Consider the following 20,270-nt stretch of genomic DNA (forward strand, 5'->3'; position numbering starts at 1 on the left):
TGTCGTTCATTCTCTATCCTGGTACTCTATAACTATATCCTGGTTCTCTCTAACTGTATCCTGCTGACGTACTATAATAAGCAGCAGGAAGTGTGGTGATATAAGTATAATGTGCAGCTTTGTCTAGTCTCCCAGCAACATCCGTCGGGTCATATCCTCCTTCACACATTTCAAACTATATTTCCCGTCGTTCACACGGTCAGCCATAGTTACATTCAGACGCAGCCTTCTAAGGACAGTGGCCTTATTTAGATATACGTGTACTCTTCCGGGGCCGAGCTGATGCCTTACGGAAATGTTTGGTTGCCCTATATACGTAAATGGCAAGTTGTGTTGCCATGCAGTTTGGGTCACAAACCCCAGACACACCACATAGATTTGATTTGAAAAGTTAAATGATGATAATTCATAACTATATAAATAAATAAAATTACCAAGGAGTGTGTTCTGATTATCGCCAGGCGATTTATTCATCTAAAGGGAAATCACTCGTGGCGAAGGGGATAAGGCACTCAACCCCCACCCGACTTGACCTGCCCCTAGGATTGGTCCCTGACGAATACCTTGTGACGTCCCTCATTAGGCCACACTTCCGCCTCTCTCTCTCTCTAACACACACACACACACACACACACACACACAAAACAATGGCCCATACACCGTTTTCTTATTCATGGCCAGCGGTGACACACAGTTGCCAGTGAAGGGGCGCTACACTAACATCATTTTCACAATAATTCTTCACTTTTTTTTAACTATTATTACTTTCCAAGATCCACAAAACTGTCTTCCCCTGAGGTGAGATTTATTAAAGAACGAGTAGGAATAAAAATACTCCATATATCTTTATTTATAATGGTAGTTTTTGACATTGTTTTTCGTTTTCAGGGGTGATGTAAACAAAGCGACATCTGGCAACCCTCTCATGATGGCGGGGGTGGCGGGGTGGGAGTAACCAAGGCAACGGCAGTACTGAACCAGCCTCCCTTGTGAGATGGGCGTGGGTGAGGGCGTGGGCGTAGGTGCGGGCTTGTGGCGGTGGGTGACGGTGATGTTAATAATGCTTCACCTGTCTTCTGCCATTCAGGTGAGGTTCGGTATACGGTGAAGGGATTCTGAAATTTGTGTGTGTGTGTGTGTGTGTGTGTGTGTGTGTGTGTGTGTGTGAGAGAGAGAGAGAGAGAGAGAGAGAGAGAGAGAGAGAGAACAATTGAACGCAACTAGAGTATCCTGATCAATAATTCCTTTACACACATGGAGTTTGGAACTAGTAAAACACACTTTATTTGCTTGTTTTTTTATTTATTTATTTGGGTAGAGCTTTTGGATTTTAAGATAGTTTAAAAATTCTAGATGGTAATTATATAGTCTCTGTCTGTCTGTCTGTCTGTCTCTCTCTCTCTCTCTCTCTCTCTCTCTCTCTCTCTCTCTCTCTCTCTCTCTCTCTCTCTCACTTTCACCTGACGCCCTACGCAAACCGGGACATGTTTGCGTAATGCCTCACTTTTCTCTCTCTCTTCCACCTTTCACTTTGTCACCTGAAAACACCTGTAATTAGGGGACGTGACGCGGGGTAGTAGGAGGCTCCCAAACTACCCTTTTTCTTCGTTTTTCACTATTTTTCCTTTTTTTTTTAATGAGCTGACGCTTTTTTTTTACTACTACTACTACTACTACCAGTATACTACTGCTACTACTACTATTACTGCGACTACTACTACTACTCCTACTACTACTATCATTCCACTCTTCATAAAGCTGCATAATATTCAACCACTGCTTTTTCTACACACACACACACACACACACACACACACACACACACTGAAAGAGACACATTAGCATTGAATGAGGCGAGGAGAGGTGAAATACTGCCTACCGGATCTTGCATTAACCCTTTACTTTCTGTGGGGGTGTGCTGGTTAGGAAGATGGTCGGCTGTTCGAGAGGACGTGAGATCAAGTCCCGGCTGGATCAGGGTGGAGGGATGGAGTTGAGTGGTATATGAGGGAGGGGAGAGTGAGTTGGGGGGAAGGTAGGCAAATGGTGGGTGACAGAGCGACTTGGAGGCGTTTAGTCTGCGGCCACCCTTTGCGGGATTAGGGCGTCGGGCTATAGATAGATAGATTGATGATGATGATGATAATAATAATAATAATAGTAATCATCATTATCATCATCATCTGGACCTCCTTTCCCGCCCTAGTGCGGGGTGATTATTGTTATTGTTATTATTATTATTATTATTATTATTATTATTATTATTTATTATTATTATTATTATTAGCCACGATAAAAGGGTGAGAAGCAGAAGAGGTGAACCATTTCCGATTGTACCCAGTCATCATGAGAGGTGTGTCGTATATTGATGTGGCAGGTGTCGGATATTGCCGTCTTTGTTGAATATTGCAATTGGTGGAGTGTTGGGGTAGTTAATTTATTGTACTGAACAGCTGTATTGATGGAGTAGTTGTGTACATTTATTGGGTTAAGCCAGGGGTCGAGGTTATATATTTTTGCTATAAACTTTTGCATCTCTTATTCCTCTTTTTCTCCTCCTCCTCCTCCTCCTCCTCCTCCTTTCCATTGCATTTATATATGACTTGCACCAAATCCCATCGTTAATATATTGTTGCAGCGGAGTATTCACTATGGACAGATGACAATTTAAAGTCAAGTTAGAGTGAAAGGGGTATAGGTAATCAAAACAGCCGAAAATGATCGCGGCCGAAAATTATTCCTGATACGTATTGTCACCTTTTCGGCGCTCACGTTCCACCTCCCATTTTTTATTACTTCCCTTATTTTGAACACAGTTTTCTCAGAGTCACTTGTTATACTGTCACTTAAATATTAACCGTAATTTAAACCAGAATTTTTGACTAGCCAGCTTCAAAATACGAGTTTCACGAGGACGAATCCGCTCCAACGTTTCCCGCCAAAATATTTCCCGCTCGGCCATCATCGCGCGGGAGGGTGTCAAGGCTGCTTTGTGTCCCCCATGCCGGAAGGAAGAGGACGCCAGTATTGTTCCACGTCACCACAGCCTCCAATTGCCTCGTCAGCAGGGTCGTTAGGGTGATGGTGTTGAATATGGAGTAGTTTTGGGAAAGGATATTGAGTACAGAGGGGGAGAGAAGTTGGTGGAGTAGATTTAGGGGTTTTAAAGGTAGAGTTAGGTCCGTTTTTAAGTTTCATACAGGTAGATGCGAAAGTTAGTGTACTGAATGAATGTGAAATTGATTTGGGGGGAAAAGGTTGTTAAATTTTGAACAGTCGTGCACAAAAGTTGGCTTGACATTCCTCCCTGGCGCATCATATCAGAATCATCTGTGGCCATACATACATACATACAGAGGGATAAACAGTCTTTTATACGTACATAAATACATACACCCATACATACATACAGATCGACAGTCATTTATACATACATACATACATACATGCCTGTACATACATACATATAGACAGACATATAATTAACTACATACATACAGTGAGCGACAAAAGTTTGCTTACAATTCCACTGCGTCTGCTTTACACTGAGGGCATGACTCACGCTCCCTGTCTTAGGTTAGGAAAACACACACACACACACACACACACACACACACACACACACACACACACACACACACACACACACACACACACACAACTATATTTTAGCCACACTTCAATAATAAGCTATAACAAGACACCAACACTACATTCTGGTGCTAATCACGAAGAAGTGCTATATAAAATATGTAGATCATTAGTGCTGCCTAACTTAACCAGTGTGTGTGTGTGTGTGTGTGTGTGTTTATAAGGTGTGTGTATGTGTATGTTTCTCTGTGTATGTTTGTGTATGAGGGTGAGGTATGTGTATGTGTGTATTCCAGTGTACGTGTGTGTAAGATGTATGTGTATGTGTGTAAGGTGTATGTGTTCGTGTGTGTATGTTTACGTATGTATGTGTACGTGTGTATAACCCGTGTACACCACCAGGTTCGGCTGGAAGATACACACGCGACCCTTCCTCCTGCTGTGGCCGCCTCCCTACTGCCGGAGACCAGTAATAGTGAGAGTCTTGGCCTGTGTACACCCTCACTACACCCGCCTACACCCTCACTACACCCTCCTACACCCTCACTACACCCACCTACACCCTCACTACACCCACCTTCATCCTCACTACACCCTCACTACACCCGCCTACACCCTCACTACACCCGCCTACACCCTCACTACACCCACCTACACCCTCACTACACCCACCTTCATCCTCACTACACCCGCCTACACCCTCACTACACCCTCCTACACCCTCACTGCACACACCTACACCCTCACTACATCTACATACACCCTCTCTACACCCATCTACACCCTCACTACACCCGCCTACACCCTCACTACACCGACGCCTACACCCTCACTACACCCACCTACACCCTCATTGCATCCGCCTACACCCACCTACACCCTCACTACACCCGCCTACACCCTCACTACACCCCCACCCATGCCCACACCCTCACTACACCCCACCCACGCCTACACCCTCACTACATCCACACCCACGCCCACACCCTCACTACACCCCACCCACGCCTACACACACTACACCCACACCCACGCCCTCACTACATCACCACCCACGCCTACACCCTCACTACACCCACTTACACCCTCACTACACCCACCTACACCCTCACTTCACCCGCATACACCCTCACTACACCCACGCCTACACCCTCACTACACCCACCTACACCCTCACCACACTCACCTACATCCGCCTACACCCTCACTACACCCACCTTCATCCTCACTACACCCGCCTACACCCATCTACACCCTCACTACACCCACCTACACCCACACCCTCACTACACCCACACCCACGCCTACACCCTCACCACACCCCCATCCACGCCTACACCTTCACTACACCCACCTACACTCTCACTACACCCACCTACACCCTCACTACACCCGCCTACACCCACACACGCCTACACCCTCACTACACCCACACCCACGCCTACAGTGCACCCTCACTATACCCACCTACACCCTCACTACACCCACGCCCACGCCTACACCCTCACTACACCCACACCCACGCCTACACCCTCACCATACCCACCACCACAGTAACTTATCTCACCGTATCTTTGTTCACACCCTCTTCACCACACCATACCCAGTGTCACCATACTCACCGTTATAGTGCTCTTGTATGGTGAAGTAGCAGCCGTATAGTTGTAATTTTGATGGTGTTGTGGTGTAGTGTCAGTAGTATGGTGCTGTGCTGGTATTATGGTGTAGTGGTATGGTGCCTGAAATATTGTGGTGTGGTGTTATGGTGCCTAAAGATTTACAGTGACGTTGTGTGGTGTTATGGTGTGGTGGTATGGTGCTTAGAGTTTTGTGGTGTGGTATTGTGCAGCCTACAGTGCGGGTATGGTGCAGTATGGTGTAGTATAGTGACGAGTGCTTAATATGGCTCGTTATTATTATTATTATTATTATTCCCTGTACTATGATATGGATTAATCTTTCTTATTATTTTTCAACATAATCTGCAATATTTACTTTTGCTTGACCAAACTTAATCCTTCTTACCCCCCTCCCCCACGCCCGTAGCGGAGTACCGGCTGTTGCGATGGGTGTCAGGGAGGTGGAAGAGGGGGGCGGTGGAGGGGGAGGGGGGCGGCGACTCCCTCTCCCTCCAGCTACCACTCGAGGGGGTCAAGGTCGACCTCAAACTGCGCAGGTCCGACATAGCCGCTGAGGGACTGAAACTTACGTGAGTCACTCCTGCATTCCACACCGTTTTCTTATATTCGTTTTCGTTGACATTATTATTGCTATATTATTATTATTATTATTATTATTATTATTATTATTAGTGTTATTATTATTATTATTATTATTTATTATTATTATTGTTAGTATTATTGTTGTTATTATTAGTTCTTCTTCGTCTTATAATTATTATTATTATTATTATTATTATTGTTTATTATTATTATTATTATTATTATTATTATTATTATTATTCATTATTATTATTATTATTATTATTATTATTATTTTATTTGCCTTCATTTATTTACCACTCCACATTTCTCAATCCACCTTTTTTCTCCCCCCCCCCCTCCAGTTTTCACGGAGTCGGTAGTCGGGTGGAAAGTGGAGTGGACGTCCCCCGTGACTGCATCTACTCGGGAGGGAGTTCGGAGGCGTGGGCGGTTGTGTCTACTTGTGAAGGCCTGGTGAGTGTGTGTGTGTGTGTGTAATAGTAGTAGTAGTAGTGGTAGTAGTAGTAGTAGTAATAGGAATAATAATAATAATAATAATAATAATAATAATAGTAGTGGTAGTAGTAGTAGTAGTAGTAGTAATAATGATAATAATAATAATAATAATAATAATAACAATAATAATGATAAAAATAACAATTCACAGGTGGGGGTGGTGCAGTATGGAGGCAAGAGTTACCAGGTGGAGGAGGTGGAGGGAGAGGTGGAGAGAGGGATGGAGGCAGGGAAAGGAGGTGGAGGAGTGTGGAGGAGGGAGAGAAGAGCCTCCATGTCTCCTCTTGTAGTCGTGTTTTCCCTCACTACACACCTGGCCCCGGAAGCAGGTGAGACAGCAAGCTCGGTGGTGGTGGTAGTGGTGTGGTGGTGGTGGTGATGATTAGTGTGATGGTAATAATAATAATAATAATAAAAATAATGGAAGCAGTATAGAAGTAGGACGCGGAGGAGGAGGAGAATATATTATTATTACTCTTATTATTATTATTATTAGTCATGAATATAGTACTGGAGATCATAACCAATATAATCACGACCACCACCACCACCACCACCAGCAGGCAGGGATTTGGGGGAGTGCATGGGGGTGTGTGTGGGTCCCTTTCATATTTGGCAGACCAGTGATTACATACAATAAAAGACCAACGTTATTTTCCGATATATTGGCAATTAATATCTTTTGACGCATTCTCTTGCCTTTGCTCTTGTTCTCCCATGACTAAAATAAGTAAAATAAGTGAACATTATTTTAATATTCCCTACGTTTTTCAGAGTAATGGATTCGGCCCTCTGTCTGTCTGTCTGTCTGTCTCTCTCTCTCTCTCTCTCTCTCTCTCTCTCTCTCTCTCTCTCTCTCTCTCGATGATAATGATGAGGATGGTCATTATCATCAGTATCCTCACCACCACCATCACACCCACAAACCACTTCAAATCCAACCTCATTTATTTATCGACCTCTTCTCCAGCCCTGCCCCCCGCCATACCAGAAGGCCCCTTAGACTATCCCAGGACGAACAACGAAGCAATGAGGGCAGGACGAAGGAAGAGACGAGCCAAAGAAGGTCCCTACGCTGTGGAACTGGCCATCTTTGTGGACCAGTCGCTGTATAAGTACGTCGGTGAGCGGTACCCGGGCGGTGATCAGGATAAGAAGACGCTCAAGATAGTGTTGACGATGATAAATGCGGTGAGTTGGGCGTGTGCGTTGAGAGACAGACAGACAGACAGATAAAGAGAGTTAGAGACAGGCAGACAGATAGACAGAGATAGAAACAGACAGACAGACGGACGGAGATACAGACACACAGACAGAGACAAACAGACAGACACACAGACGGACAGCGAGAGATAGAAGCAGACGGGGAGATAGATTAAAAGAGAACTCAGAAGAAGAAAGACAGCCATTTTTTCCATGTACCATTTTTCATGTATATTTCCAGGTGGAGCGAGTATACAGTGTCCATGCCTGTATATTTCCAGTTGGAGCGAGTATACAGTCTCCATGCCTCTGTATTTCCAGGTGTAGCGAATATACAGTCTCCATGCCTGTATATTTCCAGGTGGAGCGAGTATAGTCTCCATGCCTCTGTATTTCCAGGTGGAGCGAGTATACAGTCTCCATGCCTGTATATTTCCAGGTGGAGCGAGTATACAGTCTCCATGCCTGTATATTTCCAGGTGGAGCGAGTATACAGTCTCCATGCCTGTATATTCCCAGGTGGAGCGAGTATACAGTCTCCATGCCTGTATATTTCCAGGTGGAGCGAGTATACAGTCTCCATGCCTGTATATTTCCAGGTGGAGCGAGTATACAGCCTCCATGGAGCGAGTATACAGTCTCCATGGAGCCAGTATACAGCCTCCATGCCTGTATATTTCCAGGTGGAGCGAGTATACAGCCTCCATGGAGCGAGTATACAGTCTCCATGCCTGTATATTTCCAGGTAGAGCGAGTATACAGCCTCCATGGAGCGAGTATACAGTCTCCATGCCTATATATTCCCAGGTGGAGCGAGTATACAGTCTCCATGCCCGTATATTTCCAGGTGGAGCGAGTATACAGTCTCCATGCCTGTATATTTCCAGGTGGAGCGAGTATACAGTCTCCATGCCTGTATATTTCCAGGTGGAGCGAGTATACAGCCTCCATGGAGCGAGTATACAGCCTCCATGCCTATATATTTCCAGGTGGAGCGAGTATACAGCCTCCATGGAGCGAGTATACAGCCTCCATGCCTATATATTTCCAGGTGGAGCGAGTATACAGCCTCCATGCCTATATATTTCCAGGTGGAGCGAGTATACAGCCTCCATACCTCTGTATTTCCAGGTGGAGCGAGTATACAGCCTCCATGCCTATATATTTCCAGGTGGAGCGAGTATACAGCCTCCATGCCTCTGTATTTCCAGGTGGAGCGAGTATACAGCCACGCCAGCCTCCGGGACGCCAAACTGGGCATGGTGGTGAAGAAGGTGGAGGTGCTGGGGCGGGGCAAGGTGAAGGAGGCGAGGGGGGACATTTATAAGTACCTCAGGAACTTCTGCAGGTACCAGGCCTCACGTAACACACCTGTGAGTACTAATTAGGAAGTTACCTGGCCGTAGGTGGGATGATAGGTAGGTAGAATGGTTGGGTGATAGGTCGAGTGGTAGACTGGTAGATTGACTAGTTGAATGGTAGGCAGGTAAGTTGGTAGGTTCACGTAACACACCTGTGAGTACCGGTACTAATTAGGAAGTTACCTGGCCGTAGGTGGGATGATAGGTAGGTAAGTAGACGTAGTTGGGTTGGTTGGGTGGTAGGTAAATTGGTAGACTGGTAGATAGATTGACTGGTTGGCTGATAGATGGGTAGGTAGAGTGGTTGATTGGTAGGTAGGTAGGTGGGTAGTTAGGGAGGTAGAGTGGTTGATTGGTAGCTAGGTGGGTAGGTAGGTAGGCAGACAAGTAGATGAATAAACTGGTAGACAGCCTGACTTGATGGGTGATAGGAAGGTAGGTAGGTAGGTTGGCAAATAGATAGGTAGGTAGACTGACAGATAAATTGGTTGAATGGTAGGTAGGTAGGTAGACAGGGAGGTAGGTACTGGTGAAGAAGGTAGATTTGCTGGGGAGGGGCAAGGGGAAGGAGGCGACGGGGGAGAGAATATGTACCTCAGTAGCATCTTCAGGTAACACGGAACACCTGTAAGTCCTAATTAACTCCCATAAGTAGCAGTTCCGTAGAAGACTGTGCCCTAAGTCTAAGAGATACGTGTATGTACAAGTAACAGTAACACGTATAAGTAACATCACGCTAAGTAGCACTGGAAAATGGTAAAAGTCTTCCGTACCCTTGCAACAATAAGTAACAGTTCCCTTCAGCATAGGATTTAAGTAACAACATCAAAACAGTGCTATAAGTAACATTTCCGTTCTTAGGCCAGAATTTTAAGTAACACCAGGGAAAATACAACTCCCTTAAGTAACAGGTCCGTTCCTATTTGGTTACACCAGGAAAAGTAACAGTTATTTAAGTAGCAGTTCCGTTCCTGAGTCAGCCTTTTAAGTAACACCACCAAAAAGTACCCTAAAAGTAGCGGTTCATTCCTGTTAAATAACCAAGAAAACAAGTTCTTTAAGTAGCAGTTCCGTTCCTGAGTCAGCCTTTTAAGTAACACCACCAAAAATAGTACCCCAAGTAACCACCACCATCAGTAACAGTTCCCTAAGTAACACCACCGCTCCTATTTAGTTATACTAGGAAAAGTAACTAATTTAAGTATCAGTGCCGTTCCTGAGTCAGCCTTTTAAGTAACACCACCAAAAATAGTGCCCAAAGTAACCTCCACCATCAGTAACAGTTCTTTAAGTAGCAGTTCCGTTCCTGAGTCAGCCTTTTAAGTAACAACACCAAAAATAGTACACAAAGTAACCACCATCATCAGTAACAGTTCTCCAAGTCACACCACTGTTCCGTAGGGGCCTGGCAGCTGGGACCACGCACTGCTCCTGTCTGGCCGCGACTTATGGAACACGCAACCCAGCCGGAACGCTACTGTGGGCCTCGCGTACGTGGGTGGGATGTGCTCTCCACGCTACTCCTGTACTATGAACGAGGCTACATCCTTTGCTGCAGCGTACATCATAGCACACGAGATGGGGCACAAGTGAGATAGCTCTACTTGCTCTATGTGCTCTAATTTATCTTTCTTTAAAATTATAGGGACGGAGATTTTTATTTTTTTTGGGGGAGGGGGTTAAAAAGTATTAATCAGTAGTCGCCTATTTGCCCTTAGTGATGTAAATAAATAAAATAGTGTAAATGATAAAAATGACACTAACTAAAAAATAATACTAAATCAACAAGCATAATAAAATAATGAAAAACATGAATAAAATGAGTTAATAAAGAAATCATAAAAATAATTGAAATAAAATAATAAAAATGCAATAAAATACGTAATAAATCTGTCCCCCCTCCAGCCTGAATATGGTGCATGATGGTGTGGGTAGTGCCAGGAGCTGCAGTGAGGACGAGTTCATTATGTCACCTGTAATGACTTCCGGGGCCACCACCTGGTCTACCTGCTCCACGCGATCCCTCAAACGCTTCCTAAAACAACGGTGAGAAGGCTGTGAAAAATGAGGTGATCCCCGGCAGTCTTGTCAGTTAAGGAAGCCCCCTAACGCCTCTTCCGTAGCGATTTATTTTTGGATATAGATGTACGTACCTGCTCCACTAGGCTTCCCCAGAGGTTCCCTAAACAACGGTACGGTGGTGCACTGAATGTAGATTAAGTGGTGCAGGCGCAGTGAAATAAATAAACATAAGTAAATAAGTAGATAAACGCATTCTTGCTTTAGGATAGCCTGGTGGTTTGAATTTGAATTCGTAAAAGAGGTTTGCTTATAAAATTAATTCAAAACAATCGATGGGCTGTTTTAATTCCTTCTAATAACATCAAAGTCATAAGATTTCTGTCATTGTGTAAGTGTCATTTAGTAATTTCTTAACTTCATTTAATAATCACTTCATGTCTACAAATATTCACTGAGTGTTCATTGTACCGCATAACACACTGTATGGAGTATAACTTCCACGTTAGGGAGACTCCTAGTTTACAGCTATCCTAAACAGTGTGGAGTCAAAGACTATTCGTCTCACTAACTCCCATAGTAACTCTCATGAACCTCTGTCACTTCGCCGCGCTGTTGCATCTTTATTTCGGTTGTTGTTGTCCAACCCACCCCACCGCATACCATCCCACCCCACCCCACCCCACTTTACCTTACCTTACCTAACTCTACCTTACCTTTCAGAGGCGGGTGTCTAACTAAGGGCAGCACACATAGCCTGGTATCTGACCCTAGTGAACAGCAAGGCAGTGCCCCGGGAGAGCGGTTCGGTGCCGACCAACAGTGCCACTATATGTACGGCGAAGGATGGACGCACTTCACTAACTCACAGAAACCTTTTGATGTGAGTGGCTGTGTTGTCTGTCTGTCTCTCTGCCTGTTTGTCTATCAGTCTATCTCTGTCTGTCTGTCTGTTTGTCTGTATTTGTCTTTGTTGATATAAAAATACATACAAATAAAAATGTGTGTGTGTGTGTGTGTGTGTGTGTACGTTAATGCCTATATGATATTAACGATGCAAGACATCTTCCTGATCTAATGTTTTAATCTACATACCCTTCCTACCTCACGCCCTGCCCTGCCTACCCTGCCTGCCCTGCCTGCCCATCAGAACGTGTGTCGGGAGATCTGGTGCAGGAAGGGCAGGCTGCTAAGGACACCCCTGGCAGCAGCACTAGATGGTACCCCCTGTGGCAAAGGAGGAAAGGTGGGTGACATAGAGCGTACAGATGGGAGGGGTCCATATTAAGATAGTCCGTAATGTAATAGAGAGATGGATGGCTGCATGGATACGTAGGTAGGTAGAGAGAGAAAGAGAGAGAGAACGGTAGGTAGGTAGGTGCGTAGGTAGGTAGGTAGGAAGGTAAGTAGAGAGAGAGAGAGAAGGGTAGGTAGGTAGGTAGAGAGAAGGGGGGGCGTTCTGCAAGTTTGTGAAGTGTGTGTGTGTGTGTGTGTGTGTGTGTGCGCGCGCGCCATTAATTACATAATTATTAAGTCTGAAAAGTACATTAGTGTGTAGCAGCACACTTTGAAAAGTAGTAATGGCAGTAGCTGTAATAACTGTAGGAACGATGTAGTTTTGTCATTATCTTTGTTGTAGTATATTACGTATTATTATTATTTTTATTATTATTATTATTATTGTTGTTTTGTTGTTAGTAGTAGTAGTAGTTTTCTTGTTATATACACATACATAGAACAAACACACACCTATAACAACAGCTGCCAATAGATACAGGTACACCTCGTCTGTTTGTAGAGAGCAGAGGTTTAATGTAGTTAGAATCACTTGTAGGCCAAGGGTGGTATTTCTAGATGGCACCAAGATTTCACAACGCATCTTCCTTCGCGATTTATGCTGCACGTTACACCGCAGTTCGTCTTGTATGATACGAAGCAACTATACAAATAATACACAATGAAAATATTAGGGTAAAATATGGAAAATAAAAAAAAGAGCAACAGGTGCTACGGAGCCGCCTGTGTAGTATAGAATTGGGCCTTAATTTTCGTCACTGGATGCACATTTTTCCATTAGATTGACCATAGAACAGAAAACGGGGAAGAGGAATGGTGTATGGGAAACATTACTGCTTTCCGAGTTTAATTTGTCATTTACATTTTACAGTTTTTACTTTTCCCTTTTCACACTTTTCTTTTTTCTTTATTTTTAACGGGGTTTTACTTACGGTATAGGCACCGTTGTCAGATATTCAAAACACACTGAAATCTAACAGCGGACACGCAAGGAGGCAGCAAGGAATCAAGCGTGAAGTGTAGGATACGTGGGCATGAACCAGTTTAGGGCTAATGGCGACTCTCTTCCAGGCTTGCAAGGGAAGCAGGTGCATGGCCAAGAACTCAAGGCGCATTGGAAGGAAGAAGAAGCGGAAAGTGCCGAAAAAGAAGAAAAAGGGAGGGAAAAAGGTAGCGGAGAAGGTGGGAAGTCGAAAGAAATCGAGCCTAAAGAAAAAGAAGGAGAAAAAGAAGAAAACGAGCAAGCTGAATTTGGGCAAAAAGAAGGCCAAACTGAAGAAAAAGGCGAAAAGGAAAAAGAAAAACGATAAAAAGTCGAAAACGGCGCAATCCGTGAACGCGAAGACGGTAAAAGCAAGGGTTACGCTGAAAACGAAGCATAAAAACAACAAAAAGAAACCCAAGAAGTACAGGAGGGTCGAAACCCCTACACACATAGTTATAAAGGAGCGGATGCAGTATGTCCCGGGGAAGGGGTGGAAGATTAAGATCATAAGGATAAAGAAAACGAAGCGCATGATGAGAGGCGGGAAAAACAAAAGCAACCAAAAAATTAACTGCAACAAAAAGACATCCAAGTGCAAGATTGTGAAACGCAAGAAGAAAAATAACAAGAAGAGGAAGAACAGTAAGGCGAAGACGAAAGCTGGCAACTCAAAATCAGCCAAACAATCCAAGAAATCCAAAAACCAAGTCAAAGTAAATAAGAAAAATAATAAAAAATACGTCACTAAAATTCCAAAATACACGAAAACGACGACATATCCATCAACTTCGTCTATAGAGCCGCCGAAGAAGGGTGGATACTTCGGCTCAAACGTACCGGCCGATCCCACCTGTCAGCCGAAAAAGGTGAAATACGTGGCGGGAAAAGGGTGGTGGGTGAAAATACCTCTTCGCTGCGTCAGATCCGGCAGAGGATAATATGAACAGATTTATTTAAATATTACAGATTTATAGGCTGTTTTTAAGGAAGAATATAATTTATTTTTATTTTATTATATTTCTTTTTTACGAGTAGGTGTTATTTTGATGTTGAGAGACCATCATCGTCACTGCCCATACCTCAGACATCGTCAGAATTGTGAGTTGTCCATTTTTTTAATTCTCAGTTTTTAATCCATTTTCTCTCCGTCATGTGCCTCAGAACTTACTGTAAAAAATAACGGACCTGTCTTTCCCTTCACCTTTTAAGTATAGGAGTATGTTTGTGACCGTTCTTTACACGATTATCAATATCATACTCATCTACCTACACAGTCCCTGCCATTGATTTGTATACGCCAAGAGTAAATGTTTAAATAGTTTAGTATGGTGAGTCAGGGAGTAACGTTTCCTTAGCGCGTCCACACCGAATGCATGCTGGCGTGGGCGCGGGTGCGAGCGGGAGTTTTGCATCACTGTAACAGATACAACTGGCCATACTAGACGCAGGCGGGTGTCTGTGAGAATTACTATGCATGACAGCGATGCACACGCGCCCGCACCAGCACGTATTTGGTATGGACGCTACTTACAGTCAGCACAAGCATTCTATATAAGGCGAAGTTGTCAGATGAGTTATGTGCAGTACTGTTGTGATTTGCAACTAAAGGACGTTATTACGAGGAATAATGTTTGTCTTTACTAATTTAAATTTTGAATATCAAGTGCAAAACCCGTTCTTGCGAGCATCTAAACTCAAGATGGCATGGTTGCTTCACAAGTATTTTGATTGATCGTGAGTCGTGGTAAATTCGCCATCTTGTAAATAAACATACATTTTAAACTGCCGTGAAGTAGCGTAACGTAGCTAATAAAAAGGACACCAACTTAATGTAACTCTTATGGTTGGGAAGGTTAATACAATATATATTAAGTTTTGATGATACTCCTCGAACTGAAATTTGCGTCCAAATTGATGATGGCTTTTAATTCTCTCTATAACGCGTGACTAAATTTCGCAATAACGTGCCTATATATTTTTTTTCTTCTAGTGTTGTCTCCTCCCGTCAACGCTGGCCGCTGAGGGGAGAGACTGGCTATTATTTGTGGCATTATAATATTTCCACAGCACTTTTGTCCCTGGTGGCAGTGTGTATATAACAAAAAATGGCGGGTAGAGATGTATGGTGGAATTTCCCGTCGCCATTGCTCGTGACGTAACCACACATTGTTGTACGCATTGTAGTCCTCTGTTGTATATACTATGATGAATAAAGGTATGCATTAATTACTATCCCTCAGCCTTCCTTCCTTCCTGGTTAAGCGTCGTAATTTATGTAGTAATTCTGAGTATAATTCTGAGTGTGGCAATATTTTACAGTTAATAATTCTGATAAAACAATGGGCGTCGTGTCAAGGATGTCAGCACAAGAGAAAATTGAACATATTTCATGCAGTATTACCAACGTCCGTGTGTGCTGGCGCGGGTATTGAAAGTTTGGCTGTTAACGGAAGGAAGTGGGTGGGCGTTGGCACCACAATGATGCGTTACGGTCACTCTGGTTTCCGCCTCACCCGGATGCTGATTTCAGTATAGGGGTGGGGCTCCTTCACGTGGTGGCATTAATATATCCAGGCGACTCCGCTACCCGGTTTTATAGACGCCCCCCAACTTCTTTTATCCCAGAAAGGAGGATAGTAGTCTTCAGAAGGGCAGTTATTTTTTGCAAGGAGTTCGTTAGGCTAAAAAATTAATTATAATTCTTTACCCTCACCCACTGTCCAACATCAACAAGGGGTGGGGAGAGTTAGAGTTTAGGTTATTTAATCTCAACTGGGACATGAATCAGAGGAGAAAGGAAGCCCCACGTACTCTAAATATCTCCCATATCACTACGCTGGCTGAGATGTAAACAAATGACTCCATGCTTCATCCCTGTGTCTTCCGTATTCTCTGTATGCTTCGCCCTCACCCCTCTTGCCTAACTCAAACCCCAGGCAGCTTTGTTTCAGACTTCATAGTGCTTTTTCTGCCTCGCCCTGCCTCACTCATCTGCCTCGTCTGCCCTGCCTCACCTCTAGCCTATCCCATCTCGCTCGTCCTGCCTCTCTGCCTGGTCCCGCCTGCGTAGGTTTTCTTACACACACACACACACACACACACACACACACACACACACACACACACACACAATATAGACAGGACACAACACTTTCGGAATCATACCACATCTCGGCCCTAACAACACATTCCACGGCGCACCAACATTTCTTGCAGGCGTGTAGAGCGGGCGTGTGCATGACCGTGGGCAGAGGGCAGGGCGGCGATGGGTGGAGCCAGGGTGTGGGCGCGGGCGTGGGCGGTGGTGGGCGGGGCGGGCAGGAGGAGAGGGTGGGGGATGGAAGCGGAGCCGAAGACCACCTCAGCGCCTCCGAATGCACCGATATCTCCTCATTCTTCGACCCGCTGTGAGTATTTTGGGCGGGAAAGTTGATTAAAAAAAAAAATAGTACTGTGTTTATTCCTATAGTTTTGCCTTGTTGTACATAAATTTAAAGACTTTTTGGTGGGAGTAGAGTAGTAAGGGTTGTTGTATGCATTAGTAATCTAAATTTAAACTTTTTTTTTTCATTTTTGTGCAAATTTTCATTATTGTAAAAGAATGTAAATAAGAATACTTGATTATATTTACAATTAGTTAATTCAGATACCGTGGTTTAGATGATTCGCTCCTTTGCAGATTCGGGAACCAGACGATGGTGGGGAAGTTTTTGAGAACGGTTATAGACGCATTTCAGGTGTGCTTTGATGAGGAGTAATGGGTTGCAGTCTGTTACTTATTCTCATCGGTTGTGGAAGCGCCCTAACACCTTTTCTTAAGCGATTTCTTTTGTTACACCGTACTGTCCTCTTCTGTAGGTGTGTTGTGATGAGTAATGTCAGGCAGTCTGCTACGTATTCCCGTCTGTTAATGAAGCTCCCAAACACCTTTTCCTAAGCGATTCATTATCCTTATTAGACCTTACTGTCCTCTTCTGTGTTACATAAATCTGTCCACTGTCACCATACTCTGCATTAATAACGTACAAAAGGATATTAACCAGCCATATCCAAATATAAATCGCTAAGGAAGGGGTGTTAGGGAGCGTAACCGACGAGAATACGAACTCTACTCTTTTAATTTTAACCTTGGCCTCAAAATACCATCTCTCCATCTTGCATTCTAGGTTGTAGCACTAGAACATGATTCTAGTCACGAAGAAGTGCTAAAATGACATTAGAATATGATGCTAGTCACGATGAAAGTGCTAAAACGAAACAAGATTAATGATGCCAGTCACGAAGAATTGATATGGAAAGTAGTCCAATTATTGTCTTATTCTACCTTTGTGACAATAAATTATCACTTGAATATGTTCCTAGTCACGAAGAAGTGCTATGGAATGGATGTAGAGCAAACGGACGAAAATCTGGGCCAAGTTAAAGTGAAAGATCTATATATTTATTTAAAACGCCATGCATCTCTCTCTCTCTCTCTCTCTCTCTCTCTCTCTCTCTCTCTCTGCTTGTGTGTGTGTGTGTGTGTGTGTGTGTGATTTCACGGAGCTCGGTCGCGGAAAATGACAATGATGCGGCTCTACAAACTTCTCCATAGCACTTCTTCGTGACTAGCATCGTAATGTTAATCTGTTGTAGGAAACTCAGCATTCAAGATGGAGATAGGGCAATTTTAGGCCAAGTAAAAGTGAATAGTGTAAGAGTCGTCAGTCCTAAAATATTTGGCCTATAGGAGCTGTTTCGAGGAGAGAGAGAGAGAGAGAGAGAGAGAAACAGGGTAATGAGATTTTTATAACGCATAGTTGTTCGTCACCCATCCTGTGTGTGTGTGTGTGTGTGTGTGTGTGTGTGTGTGTGTGTGAGAGAGAGAGAGAGAGAACAAAAATCTTTTAATTTATGCAATTTTATGATGTCCTTTGCTGAGAGAGAGAGTCCGTCATTTCCAACCACATTTTCTACTAATAACACATTAATAAAAAATAGTACTTGAACACACACACACACACACACACACACACACACACACACACACACACACACACTATCCACATATAATAAAGTTAATTATAAATGTCCTCTTGTATTAAAAACCTTCTTGATTTTTGTTTCATTTATATTTTTATAGATTTTATTTTACTGATTTTTATTATAGCTGCAAGACTTTATTACCAAATTTAATAGTCAATAAAGACGTTGCATGTTGATATTTGACTAGGTTGCAATGGACCTTTATTTAGCTTTTGCATGGCTTTAATTTAGCGTATGTTTGGTGTAGCTTTAACTTAGCGTTTGTTTGGTATAGCGTTTTATTTACTAATTCAGTTATAAATTAAACCGCTTGGGAATAAAATACGATACAAAAAGGCGTCACAAGATCGAGAAGGTTGATGATGTTGGGAAGTAGTAGTAGTAGTAGTAGCAGTAGTATTAGTAGTATAAATAGTAGTAGTAGTAGTATAAGTAGTAGATAAGGATATTGGAAGAGCTGAGTTGAAAGCGTTGACTCCGAGGTAACTTTTTTCTTTTCTTTTTATTTATTTAGTTTTCGAGTAATTACTAGGCTGGTTATCTACCTTTAAATGCAGTGGACCTAGCCCCGGCCCCCTACGCCCGGAAGTGGGTAATATGGTACTGGTTTATAATATTATAGTTTTACCATTCATCATCATTATCACCATCATTATCATCATCATCAGAAATGGGGTGGTGAGATGGGAGAATGAAAGGAAGTAAGCATGGCAGGAAGAAAGTAATGAGAGAGCAATAAAAGTCAAGATAAGTAAGAATGAGAGCAAACAAGAAAAGCATTAAACACGCCAGCAGTATCATTACAGAGAGAGAGAGAGAGAGAGAGATCAAGCAGTTATGAAAGGTGAGAATAGCTGATATACAGGATAAAGATGATGCGTGATGGTAAAAGGTAAAAGAGAGAAGTTTCTTTAATATTTAGGGAAGGAGAAAAATGGGACGCTGAGAAGTAAAGATGAGAGCAAGACAGGAAAGCATCAGAGGTCAGAGTAACATGATACATATCCGCCGTGGCCATCTGTGCGATACACGGCCATGGGATGTTTTGGTTGGATTTGAAGATTTCGTACCGTATCCTCTTTTATTATTCCATCTCCTCTGGTTATTATAACCATTGACTGTATATCAATATGTATGTTGAAGGAGATGTGTGGCAAGATCCATCACCTTCTTTTATTGTATCACTTCACAACAATAAGATCAATCAGTCATCAGTTATACCGTCTCCTGTGCTTACAATTGATTTTGACCATCAAACGATTTTATTTAACCTAGGATCCATTGTCCTCAGTCGTGAATGGATTTGCACATTTTCAAAGGGGGAACCCAAAAGTTGGACCTTCAACCTTGGCGATGGTAGACGGAGGGCGGCACGCTTAGGTTGCACTTCCGTTGAAATTACTTGACCCTCGGCAGTAATGGGTTGATTTTTATTTGGAGGGGAAGGGGGGATAGAATACAATGATTTAAACATCATCATTATGGTGAAGAGGCTCAAAACACTGATCATCATCATCAGAAGCAGCAGGAAGTGAATCCTGACCTAAAATTCTGCAATTTTTATGCCCTTTTATAATTTTGCATTATTTTTTATTACCACCAGGCGATTTTATTACCTTTGGAAAATCTGTCACTGCGAAATGGGTAATAGTAATACTGTAAGATAACAGAGATGGGGTCATTGCAATCAGCATCTCCATTAGCTTGAATATTCCTTCCGCAGAAGAAAAAATAATTTCTAGGTCAGGCTGCATGTTTACAACCAAAATATCATGCTCAAATAAGTGTTTATGCAAATATTTCATGTTTTCCCACTTTTCTCGCGCATCTCTAATGTAACAGCGGATATAAACAAAGATCTTTATCGAACATGACAGAACATGAAAGGACATTGAAGCTAATTTCCTCCATCTTAGTAGGATAACCCATCTTAATCGCTCTGTGAAGGTCTTTCTAAAGATTATATAACCATTTACATAATGCAGACAATACTGAACAGTGGGAGGGGTGGGGAATTAGAGCATTATTATTTAGTTAAGGAATATTTTTGTTTAGGAGCGTACAAAGATG

At 43.1% G+C, this 20,270-nt stretch overlaps 1 protein-coding gene across 1 annotated transcript; it reads left to right on the forward strand.

The window, feature by feature from the left end:
* Positions 1–994: 994 nt before the first annotated feature.
* Positions 995–14,113, forward strand: LOC145404445 (A disintegrin and metalloproteinase with thrombospondin motifs 5-like). The gene is made up of 12 exons (XM_080275963.1): positions 995–1,087; positions 3,994–4,084; positions 5,638–5,800; positions 6,158–6,269; positions 6,463–6,640; positions 7,282–7,502; positions 8,726–8,887; positions 10,277–10,464; positions 10,781–10,921; positions 11,618–11,777; positions 12,045–12,140; positions 13,262–14,113. The coding sequence occupies exons 1-12, from the start codon at positions 995–997 to the stop codon at positions 14,111–14,113; spliced, it is 2,457 nt and encodes an 818-aa protein (XP_080132089.1).
* Positions 14,114–20,270: the final 6,157 nt, after the last annotated feature.

The sequence above is a fragment of the Coenobita brevimanus genome, chromosome 63, assembly GCF_032717465.1.
Source record: "Coenobita brevimanus isolate Jiangsu-jjx chromosome 63, ASM3271746v2, whole genome shotgun sequence".
Taxonomy (NCBI): Eukaryota; Metazoa; Arthropoda; class Malacostraca; order Decapoda; family Coenobitidae; genus Coenobita; species Coenobita brevimanus.